The following is a 25,993-nucleotide window of genomic DNA, read 5'->3' as shown; positions in this document are numbered from 1 at the left end:
CAAAAGTTTATGTGGATCACCATTAGAGGCTAAATTCTTGGGTAGCTTCTTAGCTTGGAATTTATTTGGAAGATCACCAAATTGAACCAAAAGAATTTTGGCATCTAAGGTAAACACCTAAGCCAAAACTTATGCATGCTTGTGAAATTATTTGTATGTATAATTTTAGTGATTGATCTTGACTTTATAGAATTAATTTTTTTAAAATTTTACTGCTTTTAACTTTGATAATGATATATAATTCCCTTTATCTTCACATGGTTTCTTTGTTATTGAATGCTTCTTTCGATGGTCGCCCGAACTTCTTTCCTTTTTTTTTTTTGATTTCGTTTCTACCTCTAGCCATTTTTTTTACGAGGCTTTATTCTTTTCGTGTTTTTCTTCTCTTGTCTTTTTTTCTCATTGAAAGCTCTTTGGCTTTTATCTTCTATTATTCTTTTATTTGTTTTTTTTTTAGTTACCTTTTTTTTTAGTTTTGTTTTTTTCTCTCCCACTAAATCTTTCGTTTGGTCCGGTTTCAATTTTTTCTACTTTCTTTATATCATCCTCTCTTTTTGGTTTTCTTTTTCTATTGTTTTCTCATTTGCTTTTTTTTTTGTTGTTGCTTCCTTTTTTGTTGGTTCCTTTTGTTTTTATTCTTTCTTATTACTACTCACTACTCAATTTTTTTATTTTCTACCTTCTCTTTTGCTTGCTTTTTTTTTTTGCTACTGGCATTCTTTTTTATCTCTTGTTTTTCTGCTATCAATATCTCCTTTCTCTTTTTTGGTTAATTTTTGCCACTCTTTCACAAACTCACGTTGGTCGGGTTTTCATGCAATTTTTTATAGCGATTTTCCACCTTTTTTTAGCTTCCATGCATGCAAAATTTAAATTGAGTTAAATGGGCTTCTTTTAGGGGTCATATCTTAGGCTTTAAAAAACTTAACACTTTTTTTACCTTAAGTTTTATTTAAGCCTAGTTTAGGGCCAAGATTGAGTTTTTACTATTTTTAGGCTATCTTTATTTGTTTCATTTGCAATTTCAAGCTTATTTATTTTATTTTTATTATTTATTTATTTATTGACCAAGCAAGCTTTTATTTATTTATTATTTATTTATTATATTATTTTTTTTATTTTTTGTTTAACCGTCAATAATGAGCCATTAATGGACTTTAAGGATAAAATCTTTTATTCGACTTTTTATTGGGTCATTTTGGGCATTTATTGAGGTCTATGCAATAAACCTCACTATAATAACCACATTAGGCCTTATGCCAGAGCATTTAAAAAAAATAAACTATGTAATGGGCTTGAAAAAAATTATGGTCAGAACTTAATTGAAAAATCGAGCTTGTATTTAAAAAGATAAAATATCTCAAACAAAATTAGGTGTCTGTAACTACCTCTCTTTGTATATTTTTTAAGATAAAAAATAATGCAAAGACATAAACAACAATTTTATCTGGATGTTACTTCTTAAAGAGAGTTTTTTTTCTTATTTTTTCTTGTTATTTCCTTTAGATAACCAAGATTGAATCGCGAGTTAGAAAATAAAAATGATCAGGATTAAACTGCAAGTCCAAAATGATTACAATTGAATCATAAGTTGAATAAGGTGGCCAAGATTGAACCGTGCATCAAATGAGGTGATCAAGATTGATGCAAGTCAAATGTGGTGATTGAAATTGAACCATAGAGTGAATGAGGTAATTGGGATTAAACCACAAATTAAATTGGTAATAGCTAATTTAAGCTTGTGTACCAACTAAACTAGACTTAAATTTTCATAGGTGTTAGCTAAACTGTGCTTAAAATCTATTTCATGCCAAATAAACTGTCTTAAAATCTAGGTGCCAACTAAATTGAGCTTTAATTTTTATAGGTGCAAAATAATCTAGGCTTAAATTTTCATGGGCGTCAGCTAAACTAGGCTTAAATTTTCATAGACGTCAGCTAAATTGGGCTTAAATTTTCATGGATGTCAACTAATCTTAGCTTAAATTTTCATTGGTGCCAACTAGATTGGACTTAAATTTTCATGGCTAACAACTAGACTAAACTTAAATTTTCATTAGTGCCAGCTAGATTGGGTTTAAATTTTCATAGCATGCCAACTAAACTAGACTTAAATTTCATAAGTACCAGCTAATTTGGACTTAAAATCTCATGGGTGTCAGCTAGGTTGAACTTAAATTTTCATAAGTGCCAACTAAACTATGCTTAAATTTTATGGGTTTGAACTTTAAGCTTAAAATTTTTTTCTTAAGAATTGGTGATTTCTACCAGAAATGAAAAAGGTGAAAACTTTCTTTCCCAAAGGATTGAATGGTTCAGCATGTTACATAGAAGTTTTTCTTCATTAAAAAGTGTTTGACCACCTAAAGGGGATAAAAGAGGCATATACTTTTACATGCAAGCTTATAGATAAAATATAAGTTTTTCTAGAAACATGAATCCCTTGAAAACCAAATATGTTTTTACACTTTCTTTAGCCTTTAAATGTGACATTTTGATATATATCAAAGTTAGCTATAAGGGCTTGAGATTTTGAAAGGTCATTTGGGAATGGAATAAGGCTGAAATTTTCAAAATCAACCCCTTTTATGCTTTTTCAAACTTTTAGGACTTTGATATCTTGAATCTTTTAAAGGGTTTGGGTTACCTTTGGTTATCATATATCTCATTTAGTATAATGAATGACTTTCAAGGTTTACTTTAAACTGCCCTTTTGTATGGTTTTCACCTTAAAGCCTTATCCATATTTTCTTATGTCTTTTAATTATTTCACCGTGCACTTAAGAAATCAAACTTATCTAAAAGGGATTAAAGTCCAAACAAGAAATTAAGTAATAAAAAAGGACCCAAAAGGTTCATGGTTTCATAGCCATTTTTTCAAGAAAAACTCTTCAATTTTAAGCATTTATGCTTGATCCAAAATGGAATTTTCATATAATGTAACGTAGGCTAAGGTTTGGGGTTTTCAAAGAAAAAGATAAATAGGCAAAAAATAAGTGTTTAAGGGTAATTGAAACCAATGATCATTATTTCATTTGAGGGATTCACTCTAGGGTATATTTCCTTTTCATTTTCTTATGCTTTCAACCCATTCATTTTTTTTCTTTTCTTTTTTCTTCTTTCCCTTTTGTTCTTTTTTCTTTCATTTTTTTTCTTTTTCCTTTTTCTTCACCTTTTCTTTCCCCTCTTCCACTTCTTTTCCCTTTTTCTTTGAGTGGATTCAAAATTTTTTGAGAATTTTTATATTAGGCCTTTGCCTTTAACATACGGGATTCCTTTTTGGACATCATCGTTCTTAACCTTAAATGCATTCTTTTTGCCCTTAGTATGAATGGTGATCCTTAGTTAGCATTCATTTTTGAAAGAATTTTATCAATCTCAAAAGGGTAATAAGGGATAAATTTTTATATTTGTGAAAGGATGATAAAAGATAACTATTTGTCATTTCAACCATAATCACTTGAATTGAAAAGCAATTCCCTTTAAGGAAAGCGAAGTTTAAGAAAGGTTCTTCGTTTCAAAAGTTTTTTTCTCTCTCTTTTTCCTTTTTTTTTATTATTTTGGATTTTACCTTTCTTAAATTTTCTTTTGGGTTTTTATTTTAGGCTTTCTATTTTTTCCTTGTTTCTTTAAAAAAAAAATTGGATTTGTCAAGCCTTTATTTGAATTTATTCGAATTTCTCAAGTGCATAATGCCATAATCATTTTTTTTATTCTTTTTATATTTTTTTATTTTGACATGCCCCTCATAACTCATACGTTAATCCACTTTACTAGTAGTACAATTTATGAAAGATGACCCATGTTAACAAACCACCCTTAATAAAAGTTATTGCGAGAAAAGGTTTATGTGAAATAAACCCGTTTAAAGTTTCAAATGGTCCACATCACTCCACAAAAATAGAATGAATGAGTTAGTTATAAATCAAGTTGTTTTAAGGGGAATGAGGTCTTTTTTTTCTTATCAATATGCCCTTAAAACACTATTAGGCCAATTTTAGGGTAGAAAGCTAAAAGGTTAGTATGTTTGAGGTCATTTTACAAGACTTAGGGTGGCTTATATTTTGAAAATTTTTGAAGTTATAATGTAGCTTTGACACATCAATTTATCACACCTGAATTTTTAAAAAGAAATATTTTATATGCCTAATCTTTTAGGTATCCTAATTTCTTTTTTGTGTTTTGTAATTAGCTATTTCATTATTCACTACCTAAGAAACGATTATCACTTTTTGATAACATAACATTATCAAGTGAGGGCAAAAGTCATGAATTCAAATTCATGGCTTTTGAAGGGTCATGGCTAATAGATAGAATCAATTATATGATTTAAGAAAAGGTGTTAAGGTATTTGACAAATTCCTAATAGCAATCGCCAACTCTTCTGAGACTTTTTTCTTTTGTCACAAAACTTTTCTTTTTATTTTTTCTTTTTTTTTTATTCTTTTATTATTTACTTTTTTTTTCCAAGGCATTTCTCTTTTTATAACTTTAGACTTAATTATGTGGCATTTTATTTAAATCCAACAATTTCTCACTTTTTAGTATTTTCTTTCAAAAAAAACCTACAAATCCAAAACATAAGAAATTGAAAACCTTAAATGACAATATACATAAATCCCTGAGACATTATGATGCACAATATTCATTCATTTAATGCAAATACTCAACTTTGACTAAAAAGTTCACATTCCCAGTAGTGTTTTTGAGATTACATTCAAAACAAAAGTTTCCCACTAAGCACTTCAGCTTTTGTACCATTAACCCTCAACTCCGCTGCTATCAATCATTATAACCACCAACCAGTTCTTTAAACTTCGTAGGATTTGCATCAATTAAAGCCTAAACTATATCCTTGAAGGTAGTACAATTTTTTATAGAATGTCTTTTGACCTCATCAAGGAATTCACACTTAGTATTCGAATCATACCATTTTGAGAAGTAAGGTTTTTTAGGTTTTATTGGGATAATAAAAATCATATGATTTTTTATAAGTAAAGTGAAAAACTCAGTATAAGACATTGAAAATGAATGATACATCTTGACTCTTTTTCTCTTACAACTTTATGAATGGCTTGGGTTGATTTTTTATTTTATGAATGTTTGTGACGAAGGAATTGAAACATAGAGATGAAATGGTAGCGAAAAGTTACCAACCTAAGGTGTCGATTGGGAACAATATGGTGACCATTGGAAATAGTCATTCATCAAATCTTCTTATATTATGACGAGGTTTTTCTCATTTCACCTTTCAACAATTGTCTCTTAAGCATATTCATTGAAAATATTTCCCTGCCTTTAGTTATGGATTTCTATATTGGCATCCATAATTCTTTCATTTTTTATCTCATCTTTAATTCTACCCATTATAAATAGCAAATCTACAAATTTTAATGACATGTTGACAATCAACTTATCATAATAAGGAGAAGGAAGGGTATCCACAAATAGAGAATTCCACTTCTTATTATTTAAGGGTGATCGATCTTGCAATGCAACCTCTTTCCATCTAGTGGCATATTCTTTATAGCTCTTATTGAAGCTTCTTTTCACGTTTTGAAAGGTTAATCAGTTTGAAGTTATCTCCAACATGTGGTGGAATCACTTCAAAAATGCTTGAGATAAATCCCTTTAAGAACGAATTTGATTGTTTTTCAAACTATAATGCCAATTAGCTGCTATCCCAATCAAACTTTCTTGAAAAACAAGAATAAGCAGCTTTTTGTTACGGGCATGCCAAACCATTTTGTGATAATATTGAACCAATTATTTCTCAAAACATCCAATTTCATCATAATTCTCAAATGTTGAAACCTTAAACTTAGGTTAAATAACCACATTTAGAACTAGCTAGGATTCTTTTGCGTTACAAGATTTATCCTTACTTTCAATAGCTTAAATTCTTTTTTCTAAGAGACTATACCTCTTCTATTCATCTAAATTCCATGACTTCTCCCTTAAGGATCCTAAGCTAGGTTCTTTAGGTTTATCTTTCCTTAAGCAAAAAGTTCATCGATAATCTCCTTTAGTTGCCTCCTTTTAAATCAATATTCCTCTTTTTTTTAAAAAAAATTGCTAAGATTATTCTTGAAGAAATTTTTTCCTTTTAGAGCACACATGAATTACATTTTATTGAATGGATATATAAATAAATGAATAAATGCTCAAATGACAAAGCTTTTTGTAAAAAAAGTGCAAAAATTTGAATATGGGACAAAAATTATAGGCAAATCATAATTCACATATCCAAGTTCAAAAAGACACCATAATATTAACATAAAAAAAAAATAAAAAAAAATATTTTCCAAACAGAAAAAGTTCACAAAACATTTCATTTTCCTAATAACTTATCACTTGAAAACCTTCTTTAATAAAAAACCCCATCCATGTTCATCATCATGCCATCCCCTTTTCATTATTCCTAGATCTTTAACCTATTATTGTTGTTGGGTCGACCATTTTGCATCTATGAATGATTGCACCTTATGTTTAAAAGTCTCACAATTCTCAATGAAGTGCCTATTATTCCCACCATGGTATTCATATCTTGCATTTGGGTTGAACCATCTTAGGTACATAGGCTTTAAAGGTTCTAAAGGCATAAGAGTAACAAGATGTTTCTTAAGCAAACAAGTAAAGAGTTTTCCATATTAAATGGAGATAGGATCTAACTATTTCTTTGGTAATTTTTGGACAATGGATTGCTTAGGAGTCCAAGCATTCTATGATGGTGCAAAGGTACGAAGTGAAAAAATTGGTTGAATAGATGGTTGGGAAATGGAAGGTTGGAGATTTTAGTTCAAATGTAGACTTATTGGAGACTACATGAAGTTTAAGACCTATTTCTAAATGCTTGCAAAGGATATTGAAGACAAACACGAAAAGAATTTGAATGCAAGTTTAGGTTCAAAATGATTTGTAAAAGTTTTATGGAACGTGGTGACTCCATCCTGAAAATCAAATTCTAAAGCTTAGACATTTGTGTGGTTAGATCATTCATCCCTTATGACCCTATCTAGAGTTTGGTTATTGCTCAAACCACTAAATGCTTTAGCATGTTCAGGAAATGTACTAAGCCCAATAGAAATTAATTGATCATGACTCCATGAGTTCATAGGACTTACTTGGGCTAAAATTGGTAAGGATCCTTAATGCTTAATAAATTTCACCTAAAAAATTTCTCCTAAATCTTTTCCATAATATTAAGCCTTTGGTAAATTTGTCCGACTCTCAAGTAATCAGTTTCAAGTCAATAATGTCCGTTTTCTAGCTTATTTTGGTTCAACATAGTAGGTGTATGGGAAGGGTTCTCTTTGTTTGCATAACCATTCGAAATTTGATGTGCTGATGAGTATTGCAGCTTAGTATACAAGTTTAAATTTTAAGACTTAAGATTAAACAACAACTTTAAATCAATTGGGAATCGATGGAATGACATATATTTTACTTATGTATTCAAAATGTAGAGACAAAAAATTTAACTTTAAATCAATGACATATAATTGATGTAAGATTTTTTATCATCATTTTAATATTCTCCTCTAGGTATAGAGACAAAGAATTTATCACATGTAATATCATAGGTGTAGAGACAAAGAATATATATCCAGGTGTAGATATAATAAACCTATCATACTATATGAACTTCATATTGTAATTATAACAAACCTATGACGATAGGGAACAATGAATAAAAGCAATGTCGATTTTAATATCATATTAAATTTTAGATGAACATTTAAATACAAAATTATTAAATAATAAGTGAAGTGACTTTTAGTATATTTATATATTCAAAATGTCCTCATTTAACTAATGTGAATTTTTTTGATATAAAGGAGGTCGTAGCCTTAAAATAAGAGAAAAGGGTTATATTAAATAATAAGTGAAGTGACTTTTAGTATATTTATATATTCAAAATATCATCATTTAACTAATGTGAATTTTTTTGATATAAAGGATGTCGTAGCCTTAAAATAAGAGAAAAGGGTTATAGGTAATAAACCTTAGACCTGTTGAATATCATTTTTTTTTAAAAAATGATTATATAAATTAATTGAGTTAAGCTCTAATTTCATGTGAAATTTTTTTATCATTCAATAGTAAAAATTTTCTGTGCTACAGAAAACTTAATATTGTAGCTAGAAAGAACATAGTCCTAGCATTAATGGAATACAAAATACAATCATCAAAGTCAATCTTTTCTTGTCTGCCTACCTATCTTTGTATTTCTCTATATCCTTATTTTACACTTTGAAGCATCTTAAAATTAAACCATAAGTCCACATTAGTGACAATCTTATGACACTTTCAAAATCTTTAAGTTTTTCATAACTTATCTTCTATGATAATGAAGGCAAGACACACTTCCCAGGTTTTGTATATACTTTAGAGCATTCCCTTCCAAATTAATTCAAACTTCTTTTCATATTTGATTATATAAATACATCTATTCATTTTTTTTCCTAAGTGATGGCAAAGAAAGAGGCAAATGAAAAAATGAAAAGAGCTCCAAAAAGGCATTTTATGGTATATGTGGGTACTAAAATGAGAAGGTTTGTAATTCCCACATCTTTCCTGAAAAACCTTATCTTCCAACAATAGCTTGACAAAGTTGCAGAAGCATATGGATTCAATAACCAAAATAGGTTTCAACTACCCTGTGATGAGTCTACTTTTCAAAAGCTTACTAAGTCCTTGGGTAAGCAATGTTCTTAGTTATCTTCATCCATTTTCATCTCTTAGCAATTACTTACATAATCATGATCATGAAACTTAGAGTTAGATGATATATTAATAATAAACTATTTATATTAATAAGGATGATATATTAATAAAGTGTTAAACTCTTAATTTTAATTGTCAAAATTCAATTCTTAGTAGTATCAAGTAAGAAAAATCAATTATATTTTATTTTGCTTTTATATGTAATTTCAAGTCATGCTACCCTAATGAATCTATAGATATGTTAATAGTTAAGACTTTTAGTGACAATTTTTCTATTATCCTAAGCAATTTTGTCATAAATATTAGGTTTATTGTTGTGAAATTTTCATATGACATTGTTGCAATAAGTAATTGTGACATATTGTTATTCGATCACTATTATAATAGTAAGTGTGATAGTTAAAGCTTCTTCAAAATTAAATCATCATTATAAATATATGCTTGTGAAGCAAAATTTTTTGCCATTATAGAATCATTATTGATAAAATACCCAAATTGATGGCAAGTGATTTTTGATGGAGAATAATAAACTAGTATGACATATAAAATGGTTACAACTATATTGGACATTGTTGTGATGATAAAATTTGTTTGTCACATCATACTTTACTTTTTGTTTTGAAAATTTTGTTATCATTAAATATAACATATTAACCATGATATATAGTTATCAAAATAACAAATTTATCACTTTGACAATTGAAATTGTTACTATTAGAAAACTTATAGGGACTAGAAATTGGTTTGTCACTATTTATATTGACAAATTAAAAAAATTTATTTTTATTATAATAATAATTGTAAAAGGTTTTTGAATAAACATATTTTTAAATTACTAATATTGAAAATTCATTAGTAATGTTAGCATATTAATAGATATTTAAAAAATATAACATATATTTGACATTATTAAAAGAAAATTTAAAAATAATTAAAATTTTATAATAAATAAAAATATTATACTTAAACAAAAGTCTCAAACTAAAATATCATACTTAAACAAAAGATTCAAACTGAAGCTCAAAAATAAATTTTAAATAATCTATTCTAATCATCATCATCAACTTTACTTATTAAATTTATCTCATCATCATGATTAATAAAAATAAATCCATCATGATTAGATTATTATCAGCTTCCTCAACATTGAACACATGTACACACATACACACACACACACACACACACATATATATATATATATAGATTTAATAGACTTTTTTCAACATTTTAACTAATTAATTCAGGCTTGTCCAAAAACATCATATTATCGTCATCATCCTCCACACTAAATTCACAAAATCTAAAACCTAACTTCTCATTTTCTTGGCATGGCTCACCTCCTACTTTTCAAGAGATGAATCATACAAATCATGAGGTTTTACCTTTACTACATCTAACCAATTGGAATATTTAAATCTTTTACGTAACAAACTTGTTCAACTTGAATTTAAAACATATGGTTCATCAATTTTCAAGTTACGAGTCACATTAACCATAGAACCTTAAACTTGTCTTCTTAAAATCCTCCATTATGATACACATCTCACTAATCACCTTTATATAAAATTACATTATTTTCTCTAAGATAATTTAATTGTATGATTTTTGTTAACACACCAAAATAATCTAAGTTAATTGTATTTTCATCTTTTTTCATAAGAAATTTACTTTTTTATGATTTCAATTGTAAATCTTGCTCATTTTATCGAAATGTTTTCATATTTGTGTCTGTGTTCAAATTATGCACCATTATTGTAGAATGTATACATGGCATATCTGAAGGGATCCATGCAAAAAGATTGGCATTGTTTCTTAGTAATTGAATCAATTATCTTTTTGACGAATCTTAGAGCTAATTTGTAAGCACTTTTCCTGATTTCCTTAAAAAGAAAAAGAAAAAATGCAAGTGTAAGTGCAAGTTCTTTAGCTAGTGTAAAATGGGTTAGATTAGTTTTAAGTCTTTGATCAACAATTTTTTTTTTGTTTGTTCAGATCAAATTGAATCCTACAAAATGATAGTTCATGACATAAATTTGTTTGTTTTGCTATCTTGCTTATTCATATCGGATGAGTAGTGTGTAGATGGTAGGAAAATAAGAAATTGCATTAATTTGTTGTATCACATTCATTGTACATTTTAGTTCGGCACTAGCTTAATAGCTTAGCTTTATGCAAAGACTTTATTTACAACTTTTCAAGCTTAAAACCTTGTTTAGGTTTTTGGCTTTTAAAAGAGCTTTCATTTTTTTTTCTCTTTTTGGTAAGTTGTTATCCTTTTATCCTTAAGCTAAATTTTTTCCTTCATCGCTCTAACATCAATGTCTCCCTTGTCTTCTATATTTTACGTGATGGCTAACCTTAGAGTTGTCGGGTTCATTGTCTTCCTTTCATGGTAGTCACATAACATTACTTGTGTCACAAATTGGTCACCTCTAACCTCTCTCGCCCATTTAGAGTAGAAAATTTGATTTTGAGGTAAAGAATACATAACTCTCATAACAAATTGATTAAATGAATCTAATATCATGTTGTATGTTAAAGGAATGTCTACCACCATAAATTTAATGATCGAGGTAACCATATTAGGTTTAATCCCCAAAGTAATTGGCAATTTAATGGTGCCTTTTACAAGCACTTGTTCACTCTTAAAACTAATCAGAATGGTGGTGAATGATCTTAACAAGTCCTCAATAATCCTCATCTTTATCATAGTAGAATAATATAAGACATTAGTCGAGCTCCCATTATAAAAAAAAAAGTATCATTTTCACCAAATGATTATACACCATCGGCATTTATAAATGTAGTACACTAATGGAACATTGGATTCCTTCAAAATCTTTGAAGCTGAATGTGATTAGCTTATCTTTTCATCATTTCAATTTTTAATGGTTATGGATCCGATGGCCATTACTATTCCTAGATCAACTTCCTTTTTGCTGATGCAGAGGTCCTACCAGTAATCGTATTGGTTGTTCTCACAATGACTCAATTATAAAACTCATCTATTACTTGCCTTTTTGGTTGGGCCCATGATTGGTATTATCTCGATCATTGCTTGTTTTCTTGCTTTTTTGATTTTTCTGGATTGTTCTCTCATTTCTCTTTTTTCAAAATTCCCTTTTTATTGCCCTAATTTTTTGTTTTCTACAAACATGTTTAAACAACTTCTTCTAATGAAGTTCTCAATCTCATTCGTCATGTCAATACAGTCTTCGCTGTTGTGGGCATGATCTCTATGGAAAACATGTCTTTTGGTCAAACTTTTATGCTATTTTGCCTTAGTGGCTTAGGCCATCTGAGTTGAAGGTCCTTTTCTATTTGTATCAGAATCTTTTTTCAAAAGGTATTCAATGCAGTGTGCTTTCTCAGAAGGTATTCAATGCAGTGCAGTTGTCATATTTTGCTTGGGCTTTTTGCCTAATGGTACTCCTCAGTAGATTTTTTTCTCTCTTAGGGGATTCTCGACCTTTCTACCCCATTTTTCTGTCAAAGTAATGGATGTTTCTCTCTCACCTCAGCTACTTCCAATTGTAACTTTTGCATTGATGTATTTTTTTGTCAAGCCCATTTGTAAGCGTAGCTACAACCATTGTTTGCTTTAAATTTTTGACCTGAAAAGCTTTAATGTTAAAACGCATCACATATGCTTTCAAAGATTCTTTGAGGTCTTGTTTGACAACTATTAGACTCAAAGTTGTTTTTTTTTATCCAACAACTACTTATAAAATGGGTCAAGAATGAGTGTCCAAGCTATTTAAAGGAAGAAATTGACCTTGACTCAAGGCTGGAATACTAAGACCAAGTTGCCTCTTTAAGTGTTGCTGCAAACCCTTTACACATCAATGGCTTGTTAGCTCCTATATTAATATGTTAGTCTTAAAAAGTTAAAGGTAATCAAAAGGTTCAGTAGTTCCATAATAAATTTCAATAATAGGCCTTTTAAAGCTTTTTGGGGGGAAGGCTTAGTTTATTATCTCAATAAAGGGTGAGGCTTCAAGAATTTGAGTTCATCATCAAAAGCAAAGGTTTTGTTTTTTAATTTTTTTCCATAGCCTCCACCCGAGCTTTTAAGTCTTTGTTGGCTTGTTCTTAGGTGCATGCTTGAATTTTTGGGTGATCTACATTCTATATTGTTGGGGTAATAACTCTTCGGTGGTTGTCTTCGTCTAGGGTCGATGAGCCGATTTCACTATCATTGTAGATCAACATTTATAGGTTTGGGGATTTCCCTGGGGGGGGGTAGCTATTTATTCTTTAGAAATTTGGGGAGGTGTTATATTTTGAATAAGTTCTAAGAAGGATTGTAAAGCTTCAAACTGTTCCACTATGGGTACAACTTGCGTAGGTTGGTTTTGTTTGGGCTAGCTGAGTTGAATGTCTGTCTTAGATGTAGCATGATTATCTCCCTCTTTAGTGGCTCACTTCCTTGGAGGCATTATGAGCTCAGCCAAGTGATCCTCCTAGACGCATTTTTTTTTTCCCAGAAATTCAAATGTTAATATGTTCTTTCATTGGCAGGAACGAAAAGTTCTCATGGCACATCTCACTGGGACTGTAGAGTTATGTCTTCATTGGATGAGGGAAACACATTCGAAGCGCGTAAAGACGGAGAAACTGGTTGGTCTTTTGCCATTTCTTTTAGCCCGAGAGTGGTTGGTATATTTCTTCTAATCATCCACTGTTCCGGATATTTTGGACCTCGATTACCATTCAAGCAAAAATGTCTTCCAAGTTTTGGATGTCTTCATCTCTGTACAAGCCTGAAAAGCTTTGCTGCAGCAACATAATGTTTCTGTCAAGAATTTTGAAATGACCTTTGGATCTCTAGTCTGCACATAAGCCTCAGGGTAGATGCATAAGCAATTTGTCTACACTCGTTTTAGTGTTAGTTTAAAGTATAACTACTTCAACAATAAAGTAGCATCTCCATTACATAAAACTATTGAAGGAAATTGGAGTAGGTTTGTTTGATGAGTGTAGTAATAGGCATGGGGATGTGGCTCGATGCTATGCAAAGCAAGAACCATTTCCTAGTGGTCTTTGGTGTAGTTGATTTAGAATTCTTAATTATGTTGTTTTTTATTTTTTTTTAAACACAATCAAGGTATTTTTGGGCTTTGGTTGTATTTAATTTTTTTTCAACTTATTGAAGATACATTCGATCACATTGACTTGATGTATTCAAAATTATATTTTTTAAATGCTTTTTAATAAAATTAAATTTGAATTGATAAGAAAATGAAAAAAAATATTTTTTAATTGATAGAATTAACTCGTCACGCTATGTTATTGCTTTTGATTTCATGTTGTAATGTGAAATTCTTGGTATCAATTGAAACTACTTCGTTATAAAGACTCTTGTCAATTTTGTATTATGAAATTTGTGAGCAAAATTCAACAAGTTGAAAGAGAGTGGAAGTTGTAACAATATTGAACCCAAATTTTATTTTCAGATATTGTCATTCTGCAAATAAAAGAAGAGATAAATGTTTGGGATGGGAAAAATTATCAACCTAATAGGCAGTGAAATTTTTAAGTTTCATGAGAAACTGAAAAAGTACGATGAATGTACGGAGTTTTTTTTTTTAATGCAAATATATAGAATTATTCAATTCAGGTAGTATTAAAAAATGATATGCGTGTTTTATTAATTATTATGTTAAATTTATTAAATATGTTAAAAAATAATATAAATTTAGTGAAATATATTTATGAAATTTAATAAATAAAATAAATTATTAGATTAATATATAACAACTATTTATTCAGTTTATTTGTTTGTAAACTCCAAAAAATAATCATACTTAAAGTTTAATTTCATTGTCAGTGAGTTTTTAATTTAATGATAAAGGTTAGGTTTTAGATTTAAATTTTAAGTTTAAGTTTTATTTAATATAGATTTGATTTAATTTTATATTAGATTTATTTAATTATATTTTAATTAATTAATTAATTAATTAATTAGATTATTTAATAATTTATTATGCTTTTTGCTCACAATTTAATTTTTTTTTTAAAAATTAAATTTTAATTTCAAAACAACTGCCGAAATAAAACACCTTCGTTTTCCTAGGGACAGAAAAACACATTTAAATACTCATAAAATAAAAATATGATAATACTTTTCCGTTTATCAACTAAGAAATTATTAAGCATGGTGTTCGCTCTTCATCAGTGATAAATCATGATTGTATTAGTTGGTCGAATCGGAAAGATGGATTGGATAGCAATTTTTTGCTGCTTGCTTGTATGTAACTTGAAATCAGTAGTTTGTTCGACAGGCGATGAGTTTAAGGTAGATGGGAAAGTGTTGGAGTTAGACGAATCCAACTTTGACTCTGCTATTTCCTCATTCGATTACATCCTCGTCGACTTCTACGCCCCCTGGTGCGGCCACTGCAAACGCCTTTCCGCCCAGGTCCCATCTTTCTCTACATTCAGCCATACCATTGGCCTTTGATCAAATTTTCTGAATTTTTGTTTTTCTTTTTCGTTGAAATGATATTGGGTTTATTTCCGATTATTCCTTTTTAAGTTTTCCATAATCCAACTATGTTGCTTGGATTGCAGTTAGATGAGGCTGCCCCAATTCTTGCTGGATTAAGGAAGCCCATAGTGATAGCTAAACTAAATGCTGACAAGTTCACCAGTCTTGCTCGTAAACACGAAATCGAGTAAGCATCTATGGCTTTTGTTTCTATTTCATGGTAAAATTGATTAGCCTGGAATGCCTTTGGCTGTTATAAATATTTATGCAAGGCATCAAAGACAAATGTAATGGTATTGTACGCATGTTACTAATCGAGATGCCAGTCTACAAACTGTTTAAAAATTCATGTAAGTAGTAATAAGGCATAGTCTTGAAGTGAAAGCCCATGGTCATTCTTAAAAATGATTAACTCTGATCTGTTACTATTAGTTGTCCCTTTTATGCAAATCTCGTTTCACCTGACCATTTTTTATGTGTAATTATAGGATGTTAATGATTTGTCTCAGTGAAATACAGTCCTATAATGTTAGCTTGTAGTTGGTTATAGTTATAATATAATGCTGATTTTGCAGTGGATATCCTACACTCAAGCTCTTCATGCTTGGTGTTCCTGTAGACTATTACGGGCCAAGGAAAGCAGATTTACTTGTTCGATATTTGAAGAAATTCGTTGCTCCTGATGTCTCTATTCTTAGTTCAGACTCTTCCATTAGTGATTTTGTTGAAGCAGCTGGTACTTACTTTCCTATATACATAGGTTTCGGCTTGAATGAGATGGTGATATCTAATTTAGCCATTAAGTATAAAAAGAAGGCCTGGTTTTCCATAGCAAAGGATTTCTCCGAGGATGCTATGGTATTGTATGACTTTGACAAAGTTCCTGCTTTGGTGGTTCTTCATCCAAGTTATAACCAGCAGAGCATTTTTTACGGTCCCTTTGAAGGTTAGTTTGTTATCATAGGATTAAAATTAGCTCTGATACTAAAATCATCTCAAGTTTTTATCACCTACATTTAATTACATAACACTGCCTTAAAAGTGACAGCTATTTTTGTCAGTTGCTTCATGCCAATGCATATTAACATTCTCAGAAATTTGATTGATGTGAGTTGGGCTAGGGTTTATGACAAGAATTTTTAATGGTAATGATTTAAGGTTGGTTTTAGATTTAAAACAAAGATGGAAACTGAAAATGAAGAAAGAAGCAGATATCTAGGTTTCACACCAGGGTTTGGCTGTTATATTGAAACAAAGAAAAATAACATGTTATATTCAATATGTTATTTCAGAAAGATAAACCTTGTAGATTATGTGAAATAATTTTAAGTACCTACCTCAATTGAAGTTGGATTTGTCATGCACAAAATGTTATGACCATTGCAAAATTCTTTGAATCATTCTTTTCATTTTCCCCAACCAATTGAGACTAAGAAGCTGCCACATGTCATATGTTGACAGGTCTTTCATTTGTGCATATGGTCAAAGAAATAATTTATTTTCTTTCTCCATCTTTGTTGCCCATATAATGTCTTATGCATTAACTACTCAGTATTAAACGGTTAGCATCATGAAATCAGTCAAATCCAACTTACTTTTCTACCTTATTGGGTTTAGCTCAAACATGACCTAAAAAATTTAGTCAAGTTCATGCTAAACTTCAAAATTACCTAATCGACCGCTGCCACAGCATCATTAATGTTCAGCAAGATGGTTTTGATCGATTTTTAAGTATGTACTCTTGTCAACTCTCCAATTTCACATGTTTTCTGTTCTGTACAAATTTTTTCTTCTTTTCATGTAGTTAAAATTCCTCAAATGCTTTAATTTTTGCTAATTATTATCTTGATAATTGTCTATGGCTACATAAAGAAAAAGCTATCTTACTCTTCTGTCTTCAATGATGCAGATGAATTTTTGGGTGATTTTATTAAGCAAAATTTGCTCCCTCTGGCAGTGCCCATGAACCATGAAACATTGAAGCTACTGAAGGATGATGAGAGAAAAATTGTCCTGACAATTATGCAGGATGAAAATGAAGAAAAATCACTGAAATTGATCAAGTTATTGAAGGCTGCTGCATCTGCAAATCATGACTTGGTGTTTGGCTATGTTGGAGTTAAACAGTGGGAAGAGTTTGCTGATGCATTTGGTGCCAATAAGAAGTCCAATTTGCCAAAATTGATTGTCTGGAATGGTGATGAGGAGTATTTTTCGGTAAGTATTAATTGTTCAAATATTATGTTTCTTAATGCTAGTGGTAAACTGTAACTGGTTATCTTCTTAAGTGTCGCATAACATAATAATTGGTACCACATGGACATTATTGATGTTATAAGAATATGTTATTATGCACATCTTCATTTTTGTTGGCCAAAGCAGATTGCAGATGCAGAATTATTCTCATATTTTTCTGGTTGATTTTTTTTTTTAATGCTGCTCTCTATATCAGCAATCCATTGGAATAAATGCTTGTGCTGCTCTGGATTTACTTCACATTATTGTACGACAGGAAACATCCTGTTATACGCTTATGTTCATCAAGTATTATGCAGCTTTAATCACTGTTCGTTTGAGAATTCACAAATTCATGGAATATTCCCATTTCCTTGTTTAAAGCCCAGAAAGTTGCATCGTAAAACAAATTTTGATATGTCTATTCTCTATATGGTTGTATCATTGGGATTTCTTGTGTTGGTTGACTTAGGTAGTTTTTTTCTCTTTTTGTTCAACATATATATTTTTTTTTGTTAGAAGGCATTGACTAATCTACTACTTTTTATGGAAGGTTATTGGTTGTGAAAGCCTTGATGATGAAGATCAAGGGTCTCAAATGTCACGATTCCTAGATGGATATAGAGAAGGAAGAACCGAAAAGAAAAGAATTAAAGGGCCATCATTTATGGACTTTATCAATTCAATAATTGGCATCAGAGCTGTGTATATAATTGTGTTTTTGGTTGCAATGCTGATGCTTATACGAAGCCTGAGCAAAGATGATGAAGACCACAGGGGTGGCAGTGGCGAAGAGGTTGATGATCATGCTGAAACTGAAAGTAGCGAGTATGGAGCTGGGAAGAAAGAAGATTAAATTGAGACATATGGTTTGGGGGCAATTACCAGATATGGAGGATCCCCAAGGATGTTTGAATTATGTCAAGAGACCAACATTTTTTTTTTTTGGATAAAACGTAATTCATTTATATAAGATATCATCCACATTTGTAATACATTCTGGTAAGGATTCTTCCCAAATACTCTGATGAGCCACAGGACAAGGCACTCTTGCTATATTATGTGCCAGAAAGTTTGCATTCCTACTCCCATAACCTATAACAGTCTCTTTTAGCCGTGCTGCTAGTTGCAGAATGTCCATCACAATCCCTATTCCCTCCCACAACTATGATGCACCCTTTTTTATCTCATCCACTGCTAGTTTTGAGTCAGATTCTACCATCACTGATTCATAATTCCTTTCCCTCGCTACTCCCAAGCCAAAAAGTACAGCTTTCATCCCTGCATACAGAGGGCTATCCACACCAATCACCTTAGTTACACCGCTTAGAATAACACGTCCCCTCCAATCTGGAGCCACCATCCCCAAGTCCACCATCTTGTTTTGTAAATCCACTGCAGCATCTACATTAATTTTTACCTCAAAATCCACCGGCAGTTTCCACCGTTGACTAGATTTTGGTTGCACATTTCTGCTATTTGCGTTCACCAGCCTGGACAATTCTGCCAATCTTGATGCGTTGGTGGTTAGTGTTCTTCCTGTGTTGCACCTAGCATGGCCTCAGCACATGCACAGCTCCATTTGATTCTCTTGCTTGGTTTTAATCATAAAAGCTAGCCAGAAATCATCAAACAAAGACCAACTCTCCAAAAATTCCTGCATCCATGGATATATTTCCCCCACACTGCACGACTGAATACACGCAAAAAAAGACATGATAGCCAGTTTCATTCTCTTTTCCACAGACATAGCACTTATCTTCCCTACCTAGCCCTCCAGCTTCGAGAACTTCATTTACTGGTAGTATTCCCCACACAAGTCTCCATACGAAGATTTTAACTTTAAGCATCAACGTCCCCCTCCATACCATCTGCCACAACGATGATCGCATATCTCTATCAGCTTGATCTTTCCCAAGTGATCTTGGAGCAACATGATATGCAGATTTGACCGTAAACGTCCCCAAAGATGAGTCCATCCATATTAGCTTGTCAGGGATGGGCTATTGACTCAATGGCACTCCAAGTACAAGATGACGGTCCTCTTGTCTGAATATTTGATTCACCATCCCTTCATTCCATTTTCTGGCTTTTTGATCTATTAGCTCTGCTACCTTCATTGGTGGTCCACCATCTTTCAACAGGCAGGTCGGTTTATAGCTGGGTGGTTTATTGAGCCATCTATCCCTCCAAATATCAATCTGTTCCCCATCCCCTACCCGCCACCTTACCCAAGCTAGAAGTATCTCCTTCCCCACCACTATGCTCCTCCATGCATACGATGCACTGGTACCCAAGCCAGCATTTAAGATCGTGTATTGGTGGAAATACTTTGCTTTAGGGACCTGATGACACAGAGAAGACCCTGCACCAATCTCCAACATTGTTTTGCCAGCATGGCAAGGTTGAAAGCCATAAAGTCTCCCCCCATCTAGCTTAGATTCACATAAGAAATCCCAGTTTTTCCAATACATGCGCCTCTGTTCATCACTTCATCAAACCCTTGCAAGTAGCATATTCAGCTCGTTCACCAAGCTCTTTGGGAGCAGAAAACAGCTTATGTTGTATATTGGAATAGCTTGAGCTACCGAACGGATTAAAAGTGCCTAACCTGCGAAAGATAACAAACGTTCTTGTAGTCGTTGCCACATTCTTCCTTTGATACTCTGGAAAACTTTCTTCTTTGACCTTCCAATTAAGAGACAAACATTTTGTAGCTATAGTTTGTATTCATCAAAACAAATTCATGTCATTTAAAATATTAGAGATTTTCATTTGGTGGTAACTCTACGTTGATTGTTTCTGATCAATTATGAATTTTATTAATTAAAGTTTGTTCCTAAGTACATCTTCCAAGTATCACCCATTCAATTATATCACAAGTCAAAATACTCTATGAAAACAATTTTATTTGCCCAAAATAATTATAGTAATAGTTACAGTAAAAATAGTGGGGTAAAGAAAATTAAAAAAAAAAAAAATACAATGGGGCAACCAAGCCTAGGAAATTACTCCACCACCACCATGCAATTGAAACCTCTCAACACTTTGACCGTCACGATCATGTTGTTGTTCACCTTCTTGATCCTCTTCTTTTCAGGTTTCCTTGAATTCCCTCAGTATCTACCTCGATCCACCTTTCCAACCCAATCGATACCCAAAATTCCCAGCCTGACCCGTTTAATGATTTGTTTGTTGCTTTTAATAAATGGGATTCTCAAATAGGTTGTGCTCAGTTCAAGGAAAAACATAGGGATTTGATCCATTTGCTTTCCAACAGGTCTGGGTCTTTGCAGGAAGATGTTGATGATTCTGGATGCAATGAGTTGAAAATGGACCATGTTAGTGTTTTGGTAAAAGGGTGGACTTGGATTCCTGATAATTTGGATAATTTATATTCATGTCGATGTGGGATGAGTTGCTTGTGGACTAAATCTTCCGTTCTTGCTGATAAACTTGATGCCCTTTTGTTTGAGACCACTACCCCTCCACCTAAGGTAGTTTTTCTAATTGCTACTCTTTTTTTTCTTTTTCCTTGTTAGCTTGGCTGCAATTGTGGAATTTAGAAATTTTGTTGATTTTTTGCTTAGTTAAAGTTGAAATCTTGGAGATGGAAATGGTAATTTCGTGAAGATTCTATTTAGTGATGGGGTTTATACTTGTGGTCTGCTTGTCTTGTGGAGTTTAAAACTCAGATTTTGTTTTTGGAATGGAAACATAGATTTGAATTGATATCGTAAGGAGATCAATAGAGAAATGAATCGAGTTATGCGTAAATCATCACAATGTGAGTGAGGTTTCTAAGTAATTCCTCTGCGGTTAACAAGATGTTTGGTTTGGATACAGAAGGAAATTGATTTCGTTAATAAGAGTAAGTTGAATAATTAATTTGACTAGTAGATGAGATTTACTTTCTGGTTGTAAATTTTAACAGGGTTCCCTAGTTCTTTTTAACCATTTTTTAAACATGAACAAAAGATGAGTAAATATACAAATAACAGCTAAACTGAAGCTGTGTTAGTTTAGCTTACGAGTTGCAGCTATAAGTGATTTCATTCACTTTTGCTCCATTATAATTAAAAGTTTTGAAATAATCCTTTATGTATTGTAGATTTTAGGGTAGGTATAATGCCCAGGGTCGAAGAACAGCTTGTTGGAAATTGATGTTTTGTTACTGAAAAAGATTCTTTTAGATGGTGGGAAGAAGGGTTGCTAATTTTATTTTGAATGCAAGTCAGGTCTAGTTTTTAGGGGCTTTTCAATTACAGCTAGGGTGAGAAACAGTGCATGCGGTACTTGGAAAAAAGGTAGAAGAAAGAAATGTTAAATTTGTTTTTTGCAGATCACATCATATTGAAGCCACTTTCAGGATAATATCATTTAAAAAGAGTAGAAGACGGGTTTTTTTTCCTGCCTGAGAAGAATGGTGTTGAAGAGCCAATTTATGTGCCTTCCTACATGTTAAAGATCCTTTCAAAATGTCCTTTAATGGGTACAACAAAAGGCAGACCAAGTTGGTTCTCCGTACATGGATTCAGCTCTTGGTTCTTTAATTTATGCAGTAATAGGTGCTTCATAAAAATTCTCTCTTTCATGAAAGAGTAGACTCCATTCATCAACATTGTCCATTGAATTATGCTTCTTGCAAATAGACCATACATTGCGTTAGGCAATTATGCATGTGCAGGATGTGTAAAGAGAGGCAAGAAAGACAAAATATTTCTCTATCCTTTGTTGTCCAGCTAAGTTACAATAAACAGTTGGTTGAAATGCCCAACCAAAAGTCTGGTCTAGAGGTGTTCAAGGATAGAAATAGTTTTATTTGTTAACCCGAGTGCCACTACCATCGGAGTTGTGGAAACTCATCTAAAATCCTTGATATTGATAATAATCAAGCAAAGGTTCACTGGTATGTGTTTTGCATGATCTTCTAACTTGAGTATTATGTTCCATGGTTTCTATTTTGGGGGATCCTCTAAATTAGAAACTTGTATTATATGACTTATTGTCTTATGATGCATTAAATTTATAGTTTGTTCCTTCAAGGAGCAATCAGGTCCTTAGACTTTTGCAGCCAGAAGGCTATTTTTGTCTTGGGGAAGAGAATGGGTGTACTTTGGCTTGTAGCCTTACAGAACCATGGTAGTTTATTTCCTCCTTTTGATATAGTAAATCATTAGTCATTAGAAAATCTTGTCAAAAGAAACTTCCTGGAATCTTGTTAAAACAATTTTTTCAGAAACATTCCTTATGAGAGGGGAAGAAAATTATGTAATATATCACCAATATTAAGATCTTGCCTCTTGAAGCTCTTTAAGGCAGAATAACAACAAACTTTCTAATGTAAGTTATTACTGTCTTGAATATTGTACAAAGTCCAGAGGGCCTCTGTAAAAAAAACACCCTTTGTCTTTGGGTTTTCTTGCAGCCAAGCATCACGAAACACCATTTTACTTCTTTTTCTTTACTCTCTTCATTAAGTCCTTGCTTTTGCCTTATTCTTTAATGTTTCCAGCTCTTGCTTAGCAAAAGTAATAGCAACCAGAGTTAGGAGCTATTCCCTTGACATTTAACAACATTCAAACAGGATAGAAACTCCAGTACCTGTCTGCAAGTAGTTCTCATGCTATATAGGTATTTAATGAAAATTTTAGCTATTTCTACGTATTATTTTGAGTTTGACGTAGGACAAACTTGGGCTAAGTGTGAGCATAACCATACTTCTGTTTTAATAAACTTTAAGCAGTACATTGTCAGTGGTGGACAATGTGAATGGCAATCTGGCTGCAATCTCTAAGAGATGTTATCCACATCAATTTCATTCAGAATACCAGCAATATAGTAATGTATGTGTGTTTTGGCTTCCTTTGTTGCTTATGTAAATCATCTATACATCCAATCTTTGGTTATTATTTTCTGGGATACATTGAAATAGGGCTTTCCTTTTCTATTTGGTTAGAGGCGCACTGGAGATCCACTTCGTTTGTGCATGGACCTTGAGGCTGGCAGGAGGCGCTCAGGTCAGGGGGATATATTCATCAGTTACCATGCAAAAGATGACGTTCAGTCAACTTATGCTGGTGCTCTCTTTCATAATGGTCGAAATTATCGTGTATCTTCATATAAGAACAATGTGAGTAGTTGGCTTATATTTCTTTATTCATTGTGTTGTTTCCTAATAATCTCCTTCTGTAAATGCATGGTTGTAATCACATTTGGGTTCTTTCTCTTCTTTAAACCCATTTCAAGGATATACTTGTTTATTGGTCTTCATCACGTTGCCTTCCTCAAAGAAACCAGCTCGCCTAGAGTCTCCTCAGGATGCTGCCTCACCACTCATTTGGGAGATGCCTGAATAATGTTGGTGATTTAGACATGGCCCTTTCCTTCTACCCTGAATGTGCCAATGATGCCGGTACCCCAAAGTGGTGGGACCATTTTCATTGTGCCATGTCCCATTACAAATTTGTCTTTGCAATTGAAAATACCGTTATAGAGAGTTATTTGACTGAGAAGCTATTTTATGCTCTGGACTCTCGTGCAGTTCGTATCTATTTTGGTGCTCCCAATGTACTGGACTTTGTCCCTCCACATTCAAATTATAGATGGAACTAAATTTAGCTTCATGGAGGAATTGGCTTCCTATGTGAAAGACCTGGCTAATGAACCTGTAGCTTATGCTGAGTACCATGCGTGGAAAAGATGTGGTGTATTGGGTAACTATGCAAAGGCCCGTGCAGCAAGCCTTGACACATTGCCATGTCGATTGTGTGAGGCAGTTAGCAGAAGAGGTGGGAGAAATGCAAGAACTTAATGAATTATTTATTGTTTTATAGTCCATTTTACTTTCCTGGTTGGTAACTATAGCGAGTCATCAATTTTGTGTTTGATCTGATAGAGTTTGATGGAAAATGGCCAATGGGATTGGTGGTAGGTGTAAAGTAGCTAGATTAACAAGTACAAAGGATGAGGGACAAAAGAAAAGGAATACAATCATATCATAGTTGTTTCACAGTTGTTGTTTTTGATCTTTTACTTCTATTTGTTTTATTTTTCCGTTAGGTTTACACGGTCGAGAAATGGTAATTTAGATCAATGCCCATCTCACTTATTAATCTCTGCTGAAATTTTCTCTTTTATTGCAACAAAGAAAAGAAGCAACTCTGTTGTAAATGAAAATGATGATGAAAAAAGAGCTCCATCAGTAGGAATTATGGAGGCTTATTTTGATCGGCAGCAGCCAGAAGTAAGTTTATGCTTGATGGTTGATGCCTTTGTCAACAGTTTATATCATGCATCAGACCATGTAAAGAATTCTTTATCATCATCTTCCTTATGGAACTTCCAGACAGAAGCTATTATTCCACTAGATGTTGAAGGTTTAGGCTTCACAACCTTTTGGACCTACATTATCATCACAAGCTTCAATATTTATTACTACCAAAGTTTCATTTTGATCTTTCTATAAGAAACTATTAGTACTAGCATTAAAGATGGAGACAGAACCCTTCAGCTCTTACCTTTTGCTTAGGCTTGTTTCTTTGTACCTTCACACTTTTCAATTCTTCTGGTCTGTTTTTAAGGTATTCCTTCAACTGCTCGTCTTTCATGCATCTATTGCATCGGTCTACTATTATTCAAACCAAAAAGGAAAAGAAAAACAACATTTTTTCATTCATCAAGCATCCAAAGCAAGTGTTAGGGAAATCTTTAAGAAATAAAAAAAGAGTTTTCTTTTTTTCTTTTTAGATAATACCTACCCATTTCTTGAGATCATCTACATCATTTACCAAAGCCTGTTCTTCCTCATTGACCATTTGTATCTTCTCTTGCAATGGCAGAGCATTGGGCTTTGATGCTGTCTTCTTACACTTCTTTCCTACTGACATATTTCCTTACAATTTTATCACTGAATCTACTCTATAATCACTGAGGGATTTAATGCGAAGAGTCCGAAAATAATACTATGACTAAATTAGAAGTCAATATAACAGTTTATCAGATGCTGCACGGAAGCTGTAGTCTTAACGTTTCAGAATAAAATTAGAGAAGCTCCATATACGCTAAACTGTTTACACAGGGCAAGTGCATGCATAAAACATGATTTATTAGGTCAAATTCCACAGACAAGGTTATGATAAATTGGAACCATATCGACTCTATGCATATTAAGATTCTTTTATGGTTGGTCTAAGGTTTTCACTTCATTCTTTATTTGTTTCAATTTTTAATTCTTATAATTTAATTATCACTCAGCTCACTCCTAATTCTGTACAGGACATAGTTGCCTGTATACTTTTTTGTTATCATTTAAACATTATTCAGGGAATTTTTTTCTCTCAAAAAATGCCCCAGCGATAGTAGGTGGTACTACATAACAGCTTAGCACAATAAAAAGTTATCTGTCGATTGCCTAAACTTAATAAAAAATTGGAAACTATTCTTCTTTTGCTTCGAAAATCAAAAAATAAATAAATATGGTAAGCTCGGGGTTGAGGTTGCTCTCGAGCTTGAAGCCTGAAAGATAAGAAGTATGCC

General features: G+C 32.2%; 2 protein-coding genes and 1 pseudogene across 3 annotated transcripts; 2 read left to right on the top strand and 1 right to left on the bottom strand.

The window, feature by feature from the left end:
• Positions 1–14,801: 14,801 nt before the first annotated feature.
• LOC111283464 (protein disulfide-isomerase 5-2-like) lies at positions 14,802–18,450 on the top strand. The gene is made up of 5 exons (XM_022872043.2): positions 14,802–15,151; positions 15,304–15,407; positions 15,796–16,166; positions 17,130–17,437; positions 18,009–18,450. The coding sequence occupies exons 1-5, from the start codon at positions 14,918–14,920 to the stop codon at positions 18,309–18,311; spliced, it is 1,320 nt and encodes a 439-aa protein (XP_022727778.1). The 5' UTR covers positions 14,802–14,917; the 3' UTR covers positions 18,312–18,450.
• Positions 18,451–18,620: 170 nt separating this feature from the next.
• On the bottom strand, positions 18,621–19,434 carry LOC149519730 (uncharacterized). The gene is made up of 2 exons (XM_089757825.1): positions 19,100–19,434; positions 18,621–19,005 (listed from the first exon to the last, which is right to left on the bottom strand). Exons 1-2 carry the CDS (start codon positions 19,432–19,434, stop codon positions 18,621–18,623), a joined length of 720 nt encoding a protein of 239 aa, XP_089613951.1.
• LOC111283466 (alpha-(1,4)-fucosyltransferase-like) lies at positions 18,636–24,570 on the top strand (annotated as a pseudogene). Its single transcript, XR_016340955.1, has 3 exons — positions 18,636–20,952; positions 23,415–23,588; positions 23,705–24,570. The product of XR_016340955.1 is annotated as an alpha-(1,4)-fucosyltransferase-like (transcript).
• Positions 24,571–25,993: the final 1,423 nt, after the last annotated feature.

Source organism: Durio zibethinus, chromosome 3 (genome assembly GCF_047325235.1).
Source record: "Durio zibethinus cultivar Kanyao isolate XHJ-2024 chromosome 3, ASM4732523v1, whole genome shotgun sequence".
Lineage (NCBI taxonomy): Eukaryota > Viridiplantae > Streptophyta > Magnoliopsida > Malvales > Malvaceae > Durio > Durio zibethinus.
The sequence above is the reverse complement of the archived record's forward strand: the minus strand, read 5'-3'. Positions and strand labels throughout refer to the sequence as shown.